Source organism: Dictyostelium discoideum (genome assembly GCF_000004695.1).
Source record: "Dictyostelium discoideum AX4 chromosome 1 chromosome, whole genome shotgun sequence".
NCBI lineage: Eukaryota > Evosea > Eumycetozoa > Dictyosteliales > Dictyosteliaceae > Dictyostelium > Dictyostelium discoideum.
The window spans coordinates 646,570-660,896 of NC_007087.3; the positions used below are offsets into that span (position 1 = coordinate 646,570).

The 14,327-nt window shown below is 24.1% G+C and overlaps 2 protein-coding genes across 2 annotated transcripts in view; one reads left to right on the forward strand and one right to left on the reverse strand.

Moving 5' to 3' along the window:
• The window catches only part of DDB_G0268504 (hypothetical protein), a gene marked incomplete at both ends in the record, with an annotated part of 16,213 nt that extends 3,717 nt beyond the window's left edge, over nt 1-12,496 (forward strand). Inside the window, 4 exons of the mRNA XM_642148.1 lie at nt 1-8,375; nt 8,421-11,598; nt 11,675-11,867; nt 11,954-12,496. The exon at nt 1-8,375 is cut by the window's left edge and continues 1,647 nt beyond it. Coding sequence (XP_647240.1) covers nt 1-8,375; nt 8,421-11,598; nt 11,675-11,867; nt 11,954-12,496 — 12,289 coding nt within the window. The remainder of the gene's footprint in view (nt 8,376-8,420; nt 11,599-11,674; nt 11,868-11,953) is intronic.
• A 330-nt stretch (nt 12,497-12,826) lies between these two features.
• On the reverse strand, nt 12,827-14,124 carry DDB_G0268322 (zinc-containing alcohol dehydrogenase; the record flags this gene model as incomplete). The annotated part of the gene is made up of 3 exons (XM_642149.2): nt 12,827-13,574; nt 13,687-13,807; nt 13,986-14,124. The coding sequence occupies 3 exons, from the start codon at nt 14,122-14,124 to the stop codon at nt 12,827-12,829; spliced, it is 1,008 nt and encodes a 335-aa protein (XP_647241.2).
• Nucleotides 14,125-14,327: the final 203 nt, after the last annotated feature.

Genomic DNA, 14,327 nt, shown 5'->3' on the forward strand with positions numbered 1-14,327 from the left:
AAATAAAACACATTCATTTACAGATTATTGTTCAAAAATGCGTGCATTATTACCAAATTCTCAAAAAGATAGTGAAGATCTTTTAATTAAAATGAGATCACTTCAAGAGAATATTCCACATTTAAAGTCATTGTATAGTGGTGCTGGTGGTGTCGTTACATTACCAAGATTGGCCGATATTATTCGTAAATCAACATTTATCTCAACAATTAAAAATGGTATGGTTAGTTGGTCAATTAAAGTTGGTAAATTTGAATATAATCAAGAAATTCTTGAAGATACAGTTCGTGGTTTAAAATTAAATTCAAGTGAAATCAAAGAACAATCACAAATTCAAACATTTCAAGATTATCAAACTTTACATACATCATTAAAATCAATTCATCAAAGTCATTTTGAATTAGTTAAAATGTTTCATCATGAATTTTTAAATGGTATTTTAGAAATTGATATTAATCAAGTATTGGAATTTGTTGAAAATGAAAATGAAAAATTAAAAACCAAAATTTATGAATGGAAACAATTAATTCAATCTTTTTCAAATAGAATTAGATTATTAAGAAATCAACATATTTCTTCATTATTCACTAAAATTACTAAATATTTAGCTGATCATATTAATAAACAATTTGATCCATCGGAATTAACAAATTTAATTCAACATTATATCAAATTTTGTTATTCGCAATCAAATAAAATCAAATTAATCGATCAAGTTGTTCAAACATTTTTAGACATTACACCGGATTTAAAAGAATATTCAGTCGAAGAATTTATTACAGCACTATTCGAGTCGTTTGATGAATCATTTGATGATGATAATATTGAATACTGTCAGGCTGACAATGGTCCAAAGTATTTACAATTGAATAAAGATCAAATAAAGCTTTTGGATTTATATTTAATGGAGTTAAATAGTTCAACTTTACCAAAACCAAATCAAATATTCTATGGTCAAAACTTTTTTAATGAAAGTGAAGATTTCTTTCATTTGATTGAAAATGTAAGAGATCGTCCATTCTTTTTAATTGGTTTACCTAATAAAAAAGAATCACTTTTACATTGGTTATCCGAACATTATTCAAATGACACATTAAAAACATTATCTAGAGTTTATATTATATCTTTAGAATCAACACCATCTGATACAATCAGTGATTTCTTAGATAAATATGAAGAAGAATTGTCAGTTAAATGGTTAGATATAAAATTATTATATGAAGTAAACTTGGTCAAAGGTGAATATTCCACTGGTAAAACTCTTTACATTAATTCATTAAAGGATTCTTGTGAATTTAATTATACTTTACTTGTCAGACCATCAACAGATTATTTAAGATTATTTAATTATTTTAAAGATCTTGTTATCAAGAAAACGAAACGTAGCGTTTTATTACATATCAATGTTTCACCCTACTCAAATTGTTTATTGTTATACTCATTCATTTATCCACTAATTACATATGGCTTTATTTGTAATCAAGAAACTGGTGATATTATAAACATTTCCGATATTATCAATCTTAATATTTATATGGAAATTGGAACACAACTTAAAGTAGCAACTCATGGTGATCCAGAACTTTATTTATCATTGGTTTATAATAAATCTAAAAAAGTTGATTACACAATTCCATGGTCATTTGGTAAAGAAGAATTATTATGTTTAACTTATTCACAAGCATGTACAATTAATAATAAATTCCCCGTTAATGCTCCAACAATAATTCAAGCAGATCCAAATTTAAAATTAAACTTATTATTTGACCATATTCAATCAATTGTTGGTAAAAATGTTTCAATTGAATATCTTAAAAATGATAAATACAAAAAGTTCTTAAAGAATTTTATATTTTTGTTGTTTGAACGTTTATTGTATCTTCAACAATATTTCCTATTCTTTAGAGATTCTGAATTACAATTGAAAATGGTAAAACTGATAAAACAAATAGATCAAGGTGTTTTAATTAAACCAGAACAACTTTATCAATATTTCGTCACCGAAGCAGTTCATTTAGCAAATCCAAATCTTTGTAGTACAAAAGATATTTGGAAAAATCCACCATTAATCATTTCAAGATCATTAGATCTTTTTCCAGATGAAAATGGAAGAATGATTCCAAATTGTCAATTAAGCTTTATTGATTTTAGAAAAGATAATGTGTTAACACAAGATCAAGCTAATACAATTTTCACATTGGAGAATGCATTAAAAGATAAAGCTAAATTTTATTCTACCATTGCTCAAAATTTCCAAATCACAGATCGTACATATTTAGTTTCAGATTTATCAAATCAATATAACTATATTTTAACATTAGATCTTTCATTAAGATTATTAATTTTACATGAAAAAATCAAGAATCAAAGATCTTTAATATTAACTGGTGATACTGGTGTTGGTAAAACTTATATTTTATTATTTTATTCAGCAATTGTAAATGCAAGATTTAACGTTTTACCAAACATATTATTCGATTTAAAAAATTTATTCGATAAATTAATGAAAAAATATCCAAAGGAATTTGAAAATTATAAAATCGAATCAGAGGTTGGAGATTTCATCAGTGTTTCAAATAAAATCGCTGATATTGACGTTAAAGCATCAAATGATCTTTTTATTGAATTAACCACATTTTCAAGAGAAATTTTAAAGAATAAATTGATCAATAAAACAAATTCATTTGATTGGGTTCAAAAGAATATTGTTGATTCAAAAGAAAGAATGGAGAATATATTAAGAGAACTTTGTTCAATTAAATTCCGTCGTCTCTTTGAAAGAATTATTATGCATGCAAAATATGGTGCATTGGAATTAAAAGCAAAGGTTAGAGATTTAGAAGAATGTGCAAAAGAATTATATGCAATCAATAGTTCTTTAAGAATGGTTGTTTTTATTGATGAATTTAATACAAGTCCAGATGAATCATTGGCTTTAATCAATGAATTATTTTTAGATGGTACATTAGATGGTGAACGATTATCAGTAGATAATATTACATGGGTTGGTGCAATGAATCCAAAAAATAATGCAAAAGAGAAAGATGATAAAATTGATTCATCAAATAAAGTATTGAATTTCACAGGTCAAGAAACTGAAACATCAATCCAAGCATTCATTGTCAAAGATGTTACACCATCAATGGAACAATTATTCTTTGATTTTGGTACATTTAATACTGATAGTGAAAAGATATTTGTAAAAACCTTATTTAGTAAATTGATTAAAGATAAAAAATTAGAGAGTGGTTATGCAGGTCATCTTCAAGAATGTATATTAATTGGTCAACAGTTTTTAAGGGATGTAGGTCAACATAGAACACATGTTTCAATTAGAGATATCGATAGAGCTGTTGATCTTTATAATTTCTTTAATAATGATCCTTGTGGTAAAGCAATTATTAATTGTGGTTCACGTGCTGGTTATGAGGATTTAGAATTCCATTGGCACGCAATTGCTGTATCAATGTATTTAACCTACATTTTAAGATTAAGTCCAGATTTAAAAAATAAAAGAGAAGAATTAATTCAACAATTTAATGATTACCTTTCATCAGCTGAAGAACCAAAAAATTTGTCTATTAAATCTTTTGGTTTAATTTTTAAATCAAAATATGAAAATCTTTGTAAACAATATACTCAATTACCAGAAGGTATTGCTTTAACACAATCTTTAATGTTAAATATCTTTTGTACATTGGTTGCAATTAATACATCGATTCCATTATGTATTGTTGGTCCACCAGGTTGTAGTAAAACACTATCATTCTCAATTATTATGGATAATATTAAATTACCAAAAAATCAATTAAATGATTCAAATCCATATTACCATATACCATCATCAGAATCATTCAGATATCAGTGCACTGAACATACATCAGATATTGAAATTAAATCAAAATTTGAAAAAGCAATCAAAAGAGAAAATGAATTGAAATCTGATAAAAATAAACATAAATGTGTTGTATTCATTGATGAAGCAGGTTTAGTAGATGAAACAAAATCACCAATGAAAGTATTGCATGATTATTTAGATCGTCTTAGTAATAAATTAGGTGAATCAAGTGATAATATTGGTACTGTTATTCTATCGAATAAAATCCTTGACGCTGCGATAACCAATCGTATGATGGTATTATTCCATCCTGAAACATTGTCTGAAGATGATGAGAAAGCATTGGTAATTGGTTGTTTATTCAATAACAAACAGTTAGATAAAAAAGAATCAAAAATTTGTGAAGCATTATGTATTTCCTATAAAAATGTAAACAAATATTCAACATCAACCAAAGAAAATTTATTCCATCAACGTGATTTTGTTTATTTCTTACGTTTCTTAAGACGTCAATACATTGTAAATAGTAAGAGTTTAGCAGAAGCATTATTAGAATCATTAGAAAGAAACTTTAAAGGTATTTCACAAAAAGATTTCCAACTTTTAGCAAAAATGTTTTTCTCTCAATTTGAAGCTTCACAAATTAAAATAGAAACCCCAAAATCTTTAGAGTACGATAATACAATTAATAATATTAAATCAGCATTAAATGAAAAAATGGATACAAATCAAAACCCAAATACATTATCATTCAGATATATCATGGTTATTGACCCATCTGAAAATGGTTCATCATTACAAATTTTAAATGAAATTGAATTAGAAACAACACCAGTATTAATTAGAGTAGGTGGATTTGAACAAGATACAACCGAGGAGAAATTAGTAGAATGTGTTAGTAAAATCAAAGCATCAATGGCAAAGGGTGATACTGTCATTTTAGTTAATAGTGAAAAAATTGATTCATGTTTTTATGAAGTTTTTAATCGTTATTATACAACATTACATTCAAATAATAGTAAAGATAGTCGTGACTTTTTATCAAACATCAGTTTTGGTACACATTCAAGTTATTGCAAAGTTCATCCAGACTTTAAAATTATAATTCATATGCCGCTCTCAAGATTAAAACGTACTCAATTACCATGGTTAAATAGATTTGAAAAGTATCAATTATCAATTGATTTATTAACTAAAGAAATTGTTAATAAAAATGATTCAAAATTGACCCACTATGAAAAGATTTCTCATTGTGCCGATCATTTCATTTCAAATATTCATTTCAATGGTTCAAATGGTTCAATATTAACTGGATTTACAAATGAAACAAAATCATCAGTTATTTATAAATTCTTCAAATCATTTGAATATTTTGAAAGTGATAATGTTGATGAATCTGGAAATCAAAAGTTTGAATTTTATAAATCAAATCAAACATTAGAAGATCAAACTAAAGTAAATTTCAAATTTTTACAAATTGCAAGACCAGAATGTGTTATTAAAAATATTGACTCTTTCCCCATTAAATATGTTGAAGAGTATTTCTTAAATCAAGAACATTTCAGTATCGTTAGATTTTTAAGAAATTTATTTGAATCAAAATATTTACATAATGAAACTGTATCAAATAAATGGACAATTTTCACAAGATCATCATTAGCATTATCGTCACTCAAAGATTCTGAAATTAATAAAATTTTATCAAATTCATTATCTGATAATATTATATCACCAAAATCAATTAAAGTTTTACAATTAAACTTTATTAGATCAAGTATTGATTGTGAGAAAATTGTAAACTCATTCCAAGAATCAGATGAAGAGTTAATTTTAATTGTTGTTGCTGATATGGTAACATGTAATCAAAATCAAGTTACCTATATCTTTGAATTATTAACAAAGTTAAATAGAAACAAATTCTTAATAACAATTTATCACTATCCAGCAGAATATTCAATTTCAAATCAAATTCAATTAAATTCAATTTTCCTTTGTGATATGGAGTTTATTTATATAGATTCAATTGGTATAGCATTTGAAAAATCAATTAATAATTCAGAGTTTTCAATTGAGAGTGATATTAGAGATTTAATATCGAGATCATGTGGTATTACAAAATCACAAGTAAATAAAAGATCAGTTGAAGAAATTGTTAAAGGAATGTTTTTTGAACAGTTAAAATCTATCTCAAATCAATTGGTTGCACCAACCATTTCATTCAATTATAGAAATTGTATTCATCCATTTTATAAACAAACTAATATCAGATTTGAAATTTTGGAAAAATTATTCAAAAATAACTATGATTTGTATGAATCATTTGTTGTTAATTTCACATCTCATTGGTTAGAAAATAATCTATTTGATAAAATTTTATTAAACATTGCAGATTTAATTATTTGTGGTAAAGAATCTCATTCAATACTCGAAACAATTAAAAGTTCGATGGTCAATTATGTCTATCCAACAATTTCAAATATTGTTAAAATCGTTACAAATTATTATTCAATTGGCCAATTGATTGAAATTGATGAAAAAATAAATAGTGTAGGTGATGTTGATCAAGAAGAATTAGAATTATTCAAATTAAAAAAAGAATTAGTTAAAAAATTAATAGAATCATCTAAATTACCATATTTCTCTGAAATTCAAATTGATAGAAGATTAGAACCAATTAAATTAAAATTATCAAAAATACCAAAACCATCATTAATTCCATTATATGATCATTTTGATGCTCAATTCTCAATTCTATTTAGTAATGTAATTAATCAATCAAAAGTAAAATCAAAGAAATTCATCTACAGTTCAATGAAAACCATCATCAATGGTCATCCACTCGAAGGATATATTAAAACTATTTCAGATTCAGAACAACTATTTGAACTATTCCAAAAAGATTTTATTGTCAGATCATTAGGTATTAAAGAAGAATTAGTTGATTTATTTATTTCAATTTTAGATCAACTTTTACCAATTGAAATTTCAAAAAAAGATAATTTCAATAAGATTTTACAATATTGGATACTTAAAAACTTTAAATCAAATATATTTTTATTTTTGAAAAACATTATAAATCCAATTTTAAATTTACAAAATGATAATTCAAATGTTTTAAATAGTTTATATAGTGTTATCAATGATAATAATAGTGGTTTGTTAGATGGTAATGTTGAAAAATTAAAAGCATTCTTCATTAAAATAACAATCGATATTTTAATAAAACAAATCAATGCAATTGCTGATGCTGATGCTGAATTTGTTAATCAAGGTGATATAGAAGTATGGTTTAAAGTAGTTAAAGATTTATTCAACAAAATTAAAATTGAAGAAATGATTAAAACCACAAAGCAAAATGTTAATCACTTATTTGATGAAAACTCAGAGGTATTAAATGTAGCCTATCTTCATAATTGCTATCAAATTGTTTTAGAATTATTAATTTTAAATCCTTCAAATGAAAACTTTACAAAATTACTTAAAAATTATTTAAGAAGTTTCAATACTTTAGATATTTATCAAATAATTGATTCATTCAATAAAATAAAACAAGAAGGTATACAATTATCAATCCATGTCTTATTGGAATTGATTAAACCAATTATTACATTCAATGATGAAAATTTAAAACGATTTATAGTTTTAATTAATCAAAATGAATTACCAATTTCATGGTGCGCAACTATAATAAAAGATTTATTCAAATCAAGAAATAGTAGAGTAACAATTGAAAAATATATAAATTCAAACACAGATAACCCAAAAAACAAAATTATTACATCTGGTCCTATTCCAACAATTTTAGATATTAAAGATAAAATAGCAGTATTAATTCCAACAAGTTATAATTTAAAGGATCAAGATATTGATGATATATCAAAAAACGATATAATTATTGATATTTTATTCAATGTTTATTTTGAAGAATTTAGTAATCAATATAAAAGAGATGGAATTCAAAGCTTATATTCTAAAATATTATCTCTTCAAGAAGATCAATCAAAATCAAAATTAAATTTAATTGAGAGAATTAAATTATCATCATATTCAATTGTTTTTATTCATTATTTATCTGAACATTTTAAACAAAACAATGATGATTTCGAACCAAAATTATTATCAGTATTGAATAACTCTTCAAAACAAATCAAAGATATCTTTAATAGAATTTTTAATAATAACAATCAAATAATTCAATCAATAATATATCAATTTAGTTTCTTTAGTATGATTACAAATGAAACAAATTTATTAAAATTATTTAAATCTCAAGATTTATTAAATTTAATTGGTATTTCAAATTATTTCAATTCATTTACACTTCCTCCAACTATTAAAAATGAATTTTATAATTTACCATTTGAATATGATATTTCACTAGAAGAATATCAAATATTCATTGATGTTGAAAGATCAATTCAATCATTATCCATTGATCAGTTTAGAGTAATAATAATGAATGAAAAATATAACAATCCAAAATCAAAAGGTCTATTTAGAATGATACTATTTATATTATCATATAAATTCTATTTAGGTAATTCAGCTCAACAAACCCAATTGTTAATTTCTATTGTTATAGATGATACAATTTCAAACTATCTATCAATGTCGCCATATTTAGATTGTTACCTTAAAATTTTGCAAGCTAACTTCAATGATCAATATCATATCGATAAAATATTAAAAACACCAGTAAACGAACAAAAAGCCCAAAGCGTCATTATTATTAATTTTATTGCTCTATCAATTGGTTCAGATTCAACTCATTTATCATTATTCCTACGTTCAAAACAACCAAATGATCCAATTGATCCATTGTTAGTTAATATTGGAATAAGTAAAACATTCCCACCTGGAGTTGCATTAATTGATTGTAATGTTAAAACTGTTAATGGTATGACAAGAAATTTAGATTTCAACATATTAGTATCATCAACATGGTGTGTTATTGCTTTTGCATGTTCAGTTAGAAATTTACCATACTCCTATTTCACAAGTGATCTCCATTTCATTAATGTACCACAAGATTACGATAATTCATCAGATTATACATTCGCAAGAGGTTTAAATTCGATTTTAGAAATTGAAATTGATAAATCCTTATCATCATCTTTAATTGAGCCATATACTTTCATTTCATTCATTACATTTAGAATCTGGTCAGAATCATATAATCCAACAAGCCAAATGATCTCAAGTTATAATGCAACAAATGTTAAAACCTATACAACTAAAATCAATGAAATTATTGCATCTATTAAAAATGATTTTAATCAATATAAATTAAAAATCAACAACCAAATTTGCCAATCCTCAATTCAATATGAAAATCTTTTCAATATTCGTCAATTATATTCAAAAACCAATCAATCATTATTATTAACAAATGAACAAATTCAAGGAATGATTGCATCAAAAGATGATGGCTATTCACCAATTAAAAAGTTTATAGCAGAAATTGATAATATTTGTTTGTCAAAATATTTCCTTACAATCATAAAATTCTTGGATTTATTTTATAAACTTTTTTCAAATAAATTACCAGAAGAGTATTCAGTTAAATCAGTTTTGGATTGTGTAGACTATTTAATTGAAAATAAATTCGAAACTGAAGAATCAACTGCTGAACTTTTAGTTGTTTATGATCAATTAATTGAATGCTGGATAACAATAAAAGAAAAATATTCAATTGATGTTTGTCAGAGAGCATTGAATGTTGAAAAAATTATTCCAGATATTATTAGAGATGAAACTCCAATTATTACATTAATTTCTGATGGAAAATCAATTGGTTGGTTAAAAAATGTAATCGATAAATGGTTAGAAAATACTCAAGGTGCACTTGTCAATTCATGTTTAACCAATGATAAATTATCACCAGTTATAAAATCAATTATGGAATCCTTTGCAAATGATAATGCTAACAAAATTGATATAGCTAATATTCCATTAGGTATTGTCGATGAAAATGTATTATTAGGTTCAACTTATTCACCAGATGATTTTTATCAATATTGTCAATTACAAATTTCAAAGTATTTCTCATATGATAAAAATGAATATGAAGAGAATATTAATTGGGATTCAATTTTTAATAATTTAACCATTTCATTCATTTATGGTAAAGTTATTCAAAATCAATTACAAGCTTATAATAATTTCTCATATCTTCAATCAATTGGTGGAACAAATGATCCAGAATTGTTAAATTCAACCAATACATTATCTGAACCAGAATTTATTAAAGAATTAAAAGATATTGTATTGAAAGTTTCAAAACTAATAAGAAGCAGAGATGATTTGGAAAGAAGTATTGAAATTAGATTAAGAACTAAATGTAAATCAAAATTGAACCAATATCAATTAGAAGCAATTGGTAGATACTTAATTGGTTTATTCATTAAAATTAATAATTGTGATGATGTTGCTCAAATTAGTGAATCAATACTTGTTGATTACTATCCAGTAGATGAATCAATTAAATTAGATCAAAGTATTAGAGAAATTTTACCACATGTCAGAATTAAACAATCAATAGCTTTTGCTAAAATATTCATTAGTACTTATTCAGGATTTAGATATTATTATTCAAATATTATGGCAGATCCAGTTGAAACAAATCCAAGATTTTATGAACAAATTCAACTTATTAAAGATAAAATATTAAAAGAATGTGATGAATCATCCATTCAATTAAATGGTGAGAAAAAGATTTCAAAGGTTGAATTGAACAAAATTAAAATTATTAAAATTAATTCATGGATTGAATATTTAACCCAAGTTATACAAATTATTTGCAGCACTGATTCAAAGAAATATATTAGTCATTCACAACCAGATCATAGATTAATTAAATTATTTGTAAAACTATCATTAAATGAAAAACCATCACCAAGTGATAAATTTAATATTTTCAAAGAAGTTAAAGAAGAAACTCCATTTAATTATTTCGCAATTTTTATGGGTATTTTACAAGATACATTATCACATCTTTATATTAAATTAGATAGTAAAGAAACTACAAATAATAAAATTGTGGAATTCCAAGAACTTACCGAAAAGGATTTAGAGAATATAATTGTAAAAAAATTACCACCACCAAAGAAAACCAAAACCAGACCAAACAAAAACAAAAAAATCATTAATCATGATCAAGTAAAAATAGAAGCAGCCGTAATTCAACGTGAAGAATTTGTTACCAAAGATGTTGTACTCAAGGAACCTGAAGAAGAAAAAGAAAACAATGAAGAAATTGAAGAATCATTATCAATTGGTAGAAAATTAATATCAAAAGGTCCTAAATTCTTAGTTAGCATTTTCAATTTAATCAGATTCAATAAATTGGACCAAATATTAAAAATCAATGACCCAAGTTCAACTCTTTATTTCCATGTTGAAGACTTTAAAAGAGAAATTAATGAAAAATCAAAAACTCCATTCAATATAGATCCATTCTTTGAAATACTTAAAGAACATAGTTCAGAATTAAAAAAAGCCGTTCATGATGATGATTCCTGTACACCATATAATGTTCTTTACCAAATTTTACATATTTTTAATTCTGATAATAAAGGTTCAACAATCGCAAATGATTTATTCGATGGTAAAACTAAATATGTATGCACAAATTGTAACCAACCAACAAAAGAATCAATTAAAATTAATTTTAATTTTAACTTTAATGTCGAAGAAATTTCACTTGAAGATGATATAATTTCAAATATATTCCAAGGTTTAGAATTTTCTGGTTTTCAAAAGTAACTATAAAATTAATTAACTATAATATATTAAAAGCTATAATTGTTTACTAATTTTTTCAATTGTTATTAATAGATGTAATAAATGTAAAAGAGATACACCTCATAGTAAATATTTAGTAACTTCACCAGATTGTTTGGTTATTGAATTAAATAGAAACTATGATAATGCTGTCTCTTATCGTAGATTCCATAATCCAATTGAAATTATAATTGGTGATGTTTTTTATAAAAATTGTGATATTAAATATACCCATCATTCAACAATCGTAAGTTTAGAAAGAAAAAAAAATAAATTTAAAAAAATAAATTAATATTAACAACTTGTTTTATTAAAAATTTAAATTTTAAAAAGATGATTGATAATTCAATTAATATTAGTACAGGCAATATGAATGAAAGTAAAAAAATCAAATCCACAGCTGATTCATGTTTCTCTTATATCGATAAAGATGAATGTTATAAAGAAGAACAATTAACATCACATTTATTAATTTATAAAAAATCCAATTTAGATACTCCAGGTGATGATCAAGATGAAAATCAAAATGGTGATGGTGATGATGACAAAGGTAATAATTCAACTTTAGAAATTGATGATAATGATGATAATACTAAAAATAACAACAATATTGTAATTCCACCATTGGATTTTTCAAACTCATGTGGATTAACAAAAGATGATGTCATTAAATATCATAATGATAAATTTTTTGTTTGGGTCAATACATTACCGTTAAATCCAGTGCATTTGGTTGAAATGATTGATGGTTTATCGGAGCAACTAATTGTAAAGTTTGATGACGCTTTCGGTTTAGATGATGATGGTTGGAATAATGTAATCCCAATATTTAAAATTAGAAAAATATTTTTAGATTATTTGAATAAATTTAATTAAATAACTTTTAAAAAAACAAAATAATAAAATAAAACAAAATAAAACAAAATAATAGATATCATTTATCTTTCAAAAAATTAATAGTATTCATAAAAATGAATTAAAACTTATTTATTTATTTATTTATTTATTTATTTATTTATTTATTTATTTATTATTTACTAATAAACCTGAGTAAAAAATTATTAATTAGTAGCTTTTAATAAATAGTATATATAAAAGATTCCATGGTTGTGAATAAATTTTTTTTTTTATTTTTTTTTTTTAAAAAATCTGTAATTTATTTAATAATAATTTAAGAAGAGATATCTTCTTTTTATTGGTTTATTTTTATAAAACCTTTACCACATGTCTAAATCTAGCATCAGCAATTTTAAGTAGAGCCTCATTAACATTTTCCAATGGGAAAGTTTTAATCATTGCTTTTACTTGATTTTTATTTGCAAAGTTCAATGTTTGTTCTGTATCACGAGAATCACCTGAAGCCCAACCAACAATTGATTTATTACCACCAATTAAGGTTAGAGAATTTGCATTGAATGGTTCTGGTAAAAGAGCTAAAAGTACTAACTTTCCATTTACACCTAATGCATCCAAAGATGATTGAACAATTGATGAAGATGGTGCAGTTAATAGAATGCATTGAACTGAACCAATTGCTTTCATTTGATCAATCCAGCCATCTTTTGAAATGTTGACATAATGAGCTGCACCCAATTCTTTGGCTAATTTCTCTTTTTGATCACCACTCGACATTGCAATAACCTCATAACCCATTTTCTTACAAAATTGAATTGCCAAATGACCAAGACCACCCAAACCTTGAACACCAACCAATGAACCAACTTTGATATTTTGATTTCTAAATGAGTTGAAAACAGTAATACCAGCACATAATAATGGTGCAGTTTCTTCAGCATTCATTCCTTCTGGTACAAATGCTAATGAATCTGATGGTGCGACCATATATTCAGCATATCCACCATCATAATGAATACCACAAATTAATGTTTCCTTACAAAATATCCATTGATCATTTAAACACTCTCTACATTTACCACAATGATTACCACCAAACCTAAAATAAATTATTTTTTTTTTAAAAAAAAAAAAAAAAAAAAATATTTCAAATAATTAAATTAGTTTTATTATTATTTTTATTATTATTTTTTAAAAAAAAATGTACATACCAACCAACACCAACTAATTGACCAATTTTGAAATAATTTGGATCAACTCCTTCACCCAATTTTTCAATTTCACCAAATACTTCATGACCTGGAATACGTGGAAATGAATTTCCAAAATTGCCTATTAAATTATTTAATTTTAAAAAAATAATTAAAAGATTATATAAAAAATAAATAAATAAATAAATAATAATAATAATAATAATAATAATAATAATAATAATAATAATAATAATAATAATAATAATAATAATAATAATAATAATAATAATAATAATAATAATAATAATAATAACTACCATATTTGCAAGCATTATCACTGTGACATACACCACATGAATGAACTTTGATTCTAACCCAACCTTGTTTTGGTTCTGGTACTGGTACTTCAACAATTTCCAAATCACCACCTTTTTGTTTAAAAATAGCTGCTTTCATTTTTTTTTTTTTTTTTTTTTGAAAGTAATAAAATATTTTATTTATATGTTACTTTGATTTTTTTTTTTTTATTTTGATTTGGGCTTCATATTTTTTTCTTTTTATACTGTCAAAATAAAAAAAAATAAAAAATTAAAATGGTCAACGAAAATGAAATTCAACAAAAAGGAAATGAAAAACAACAAAAAAAAAAATCAAAAAAA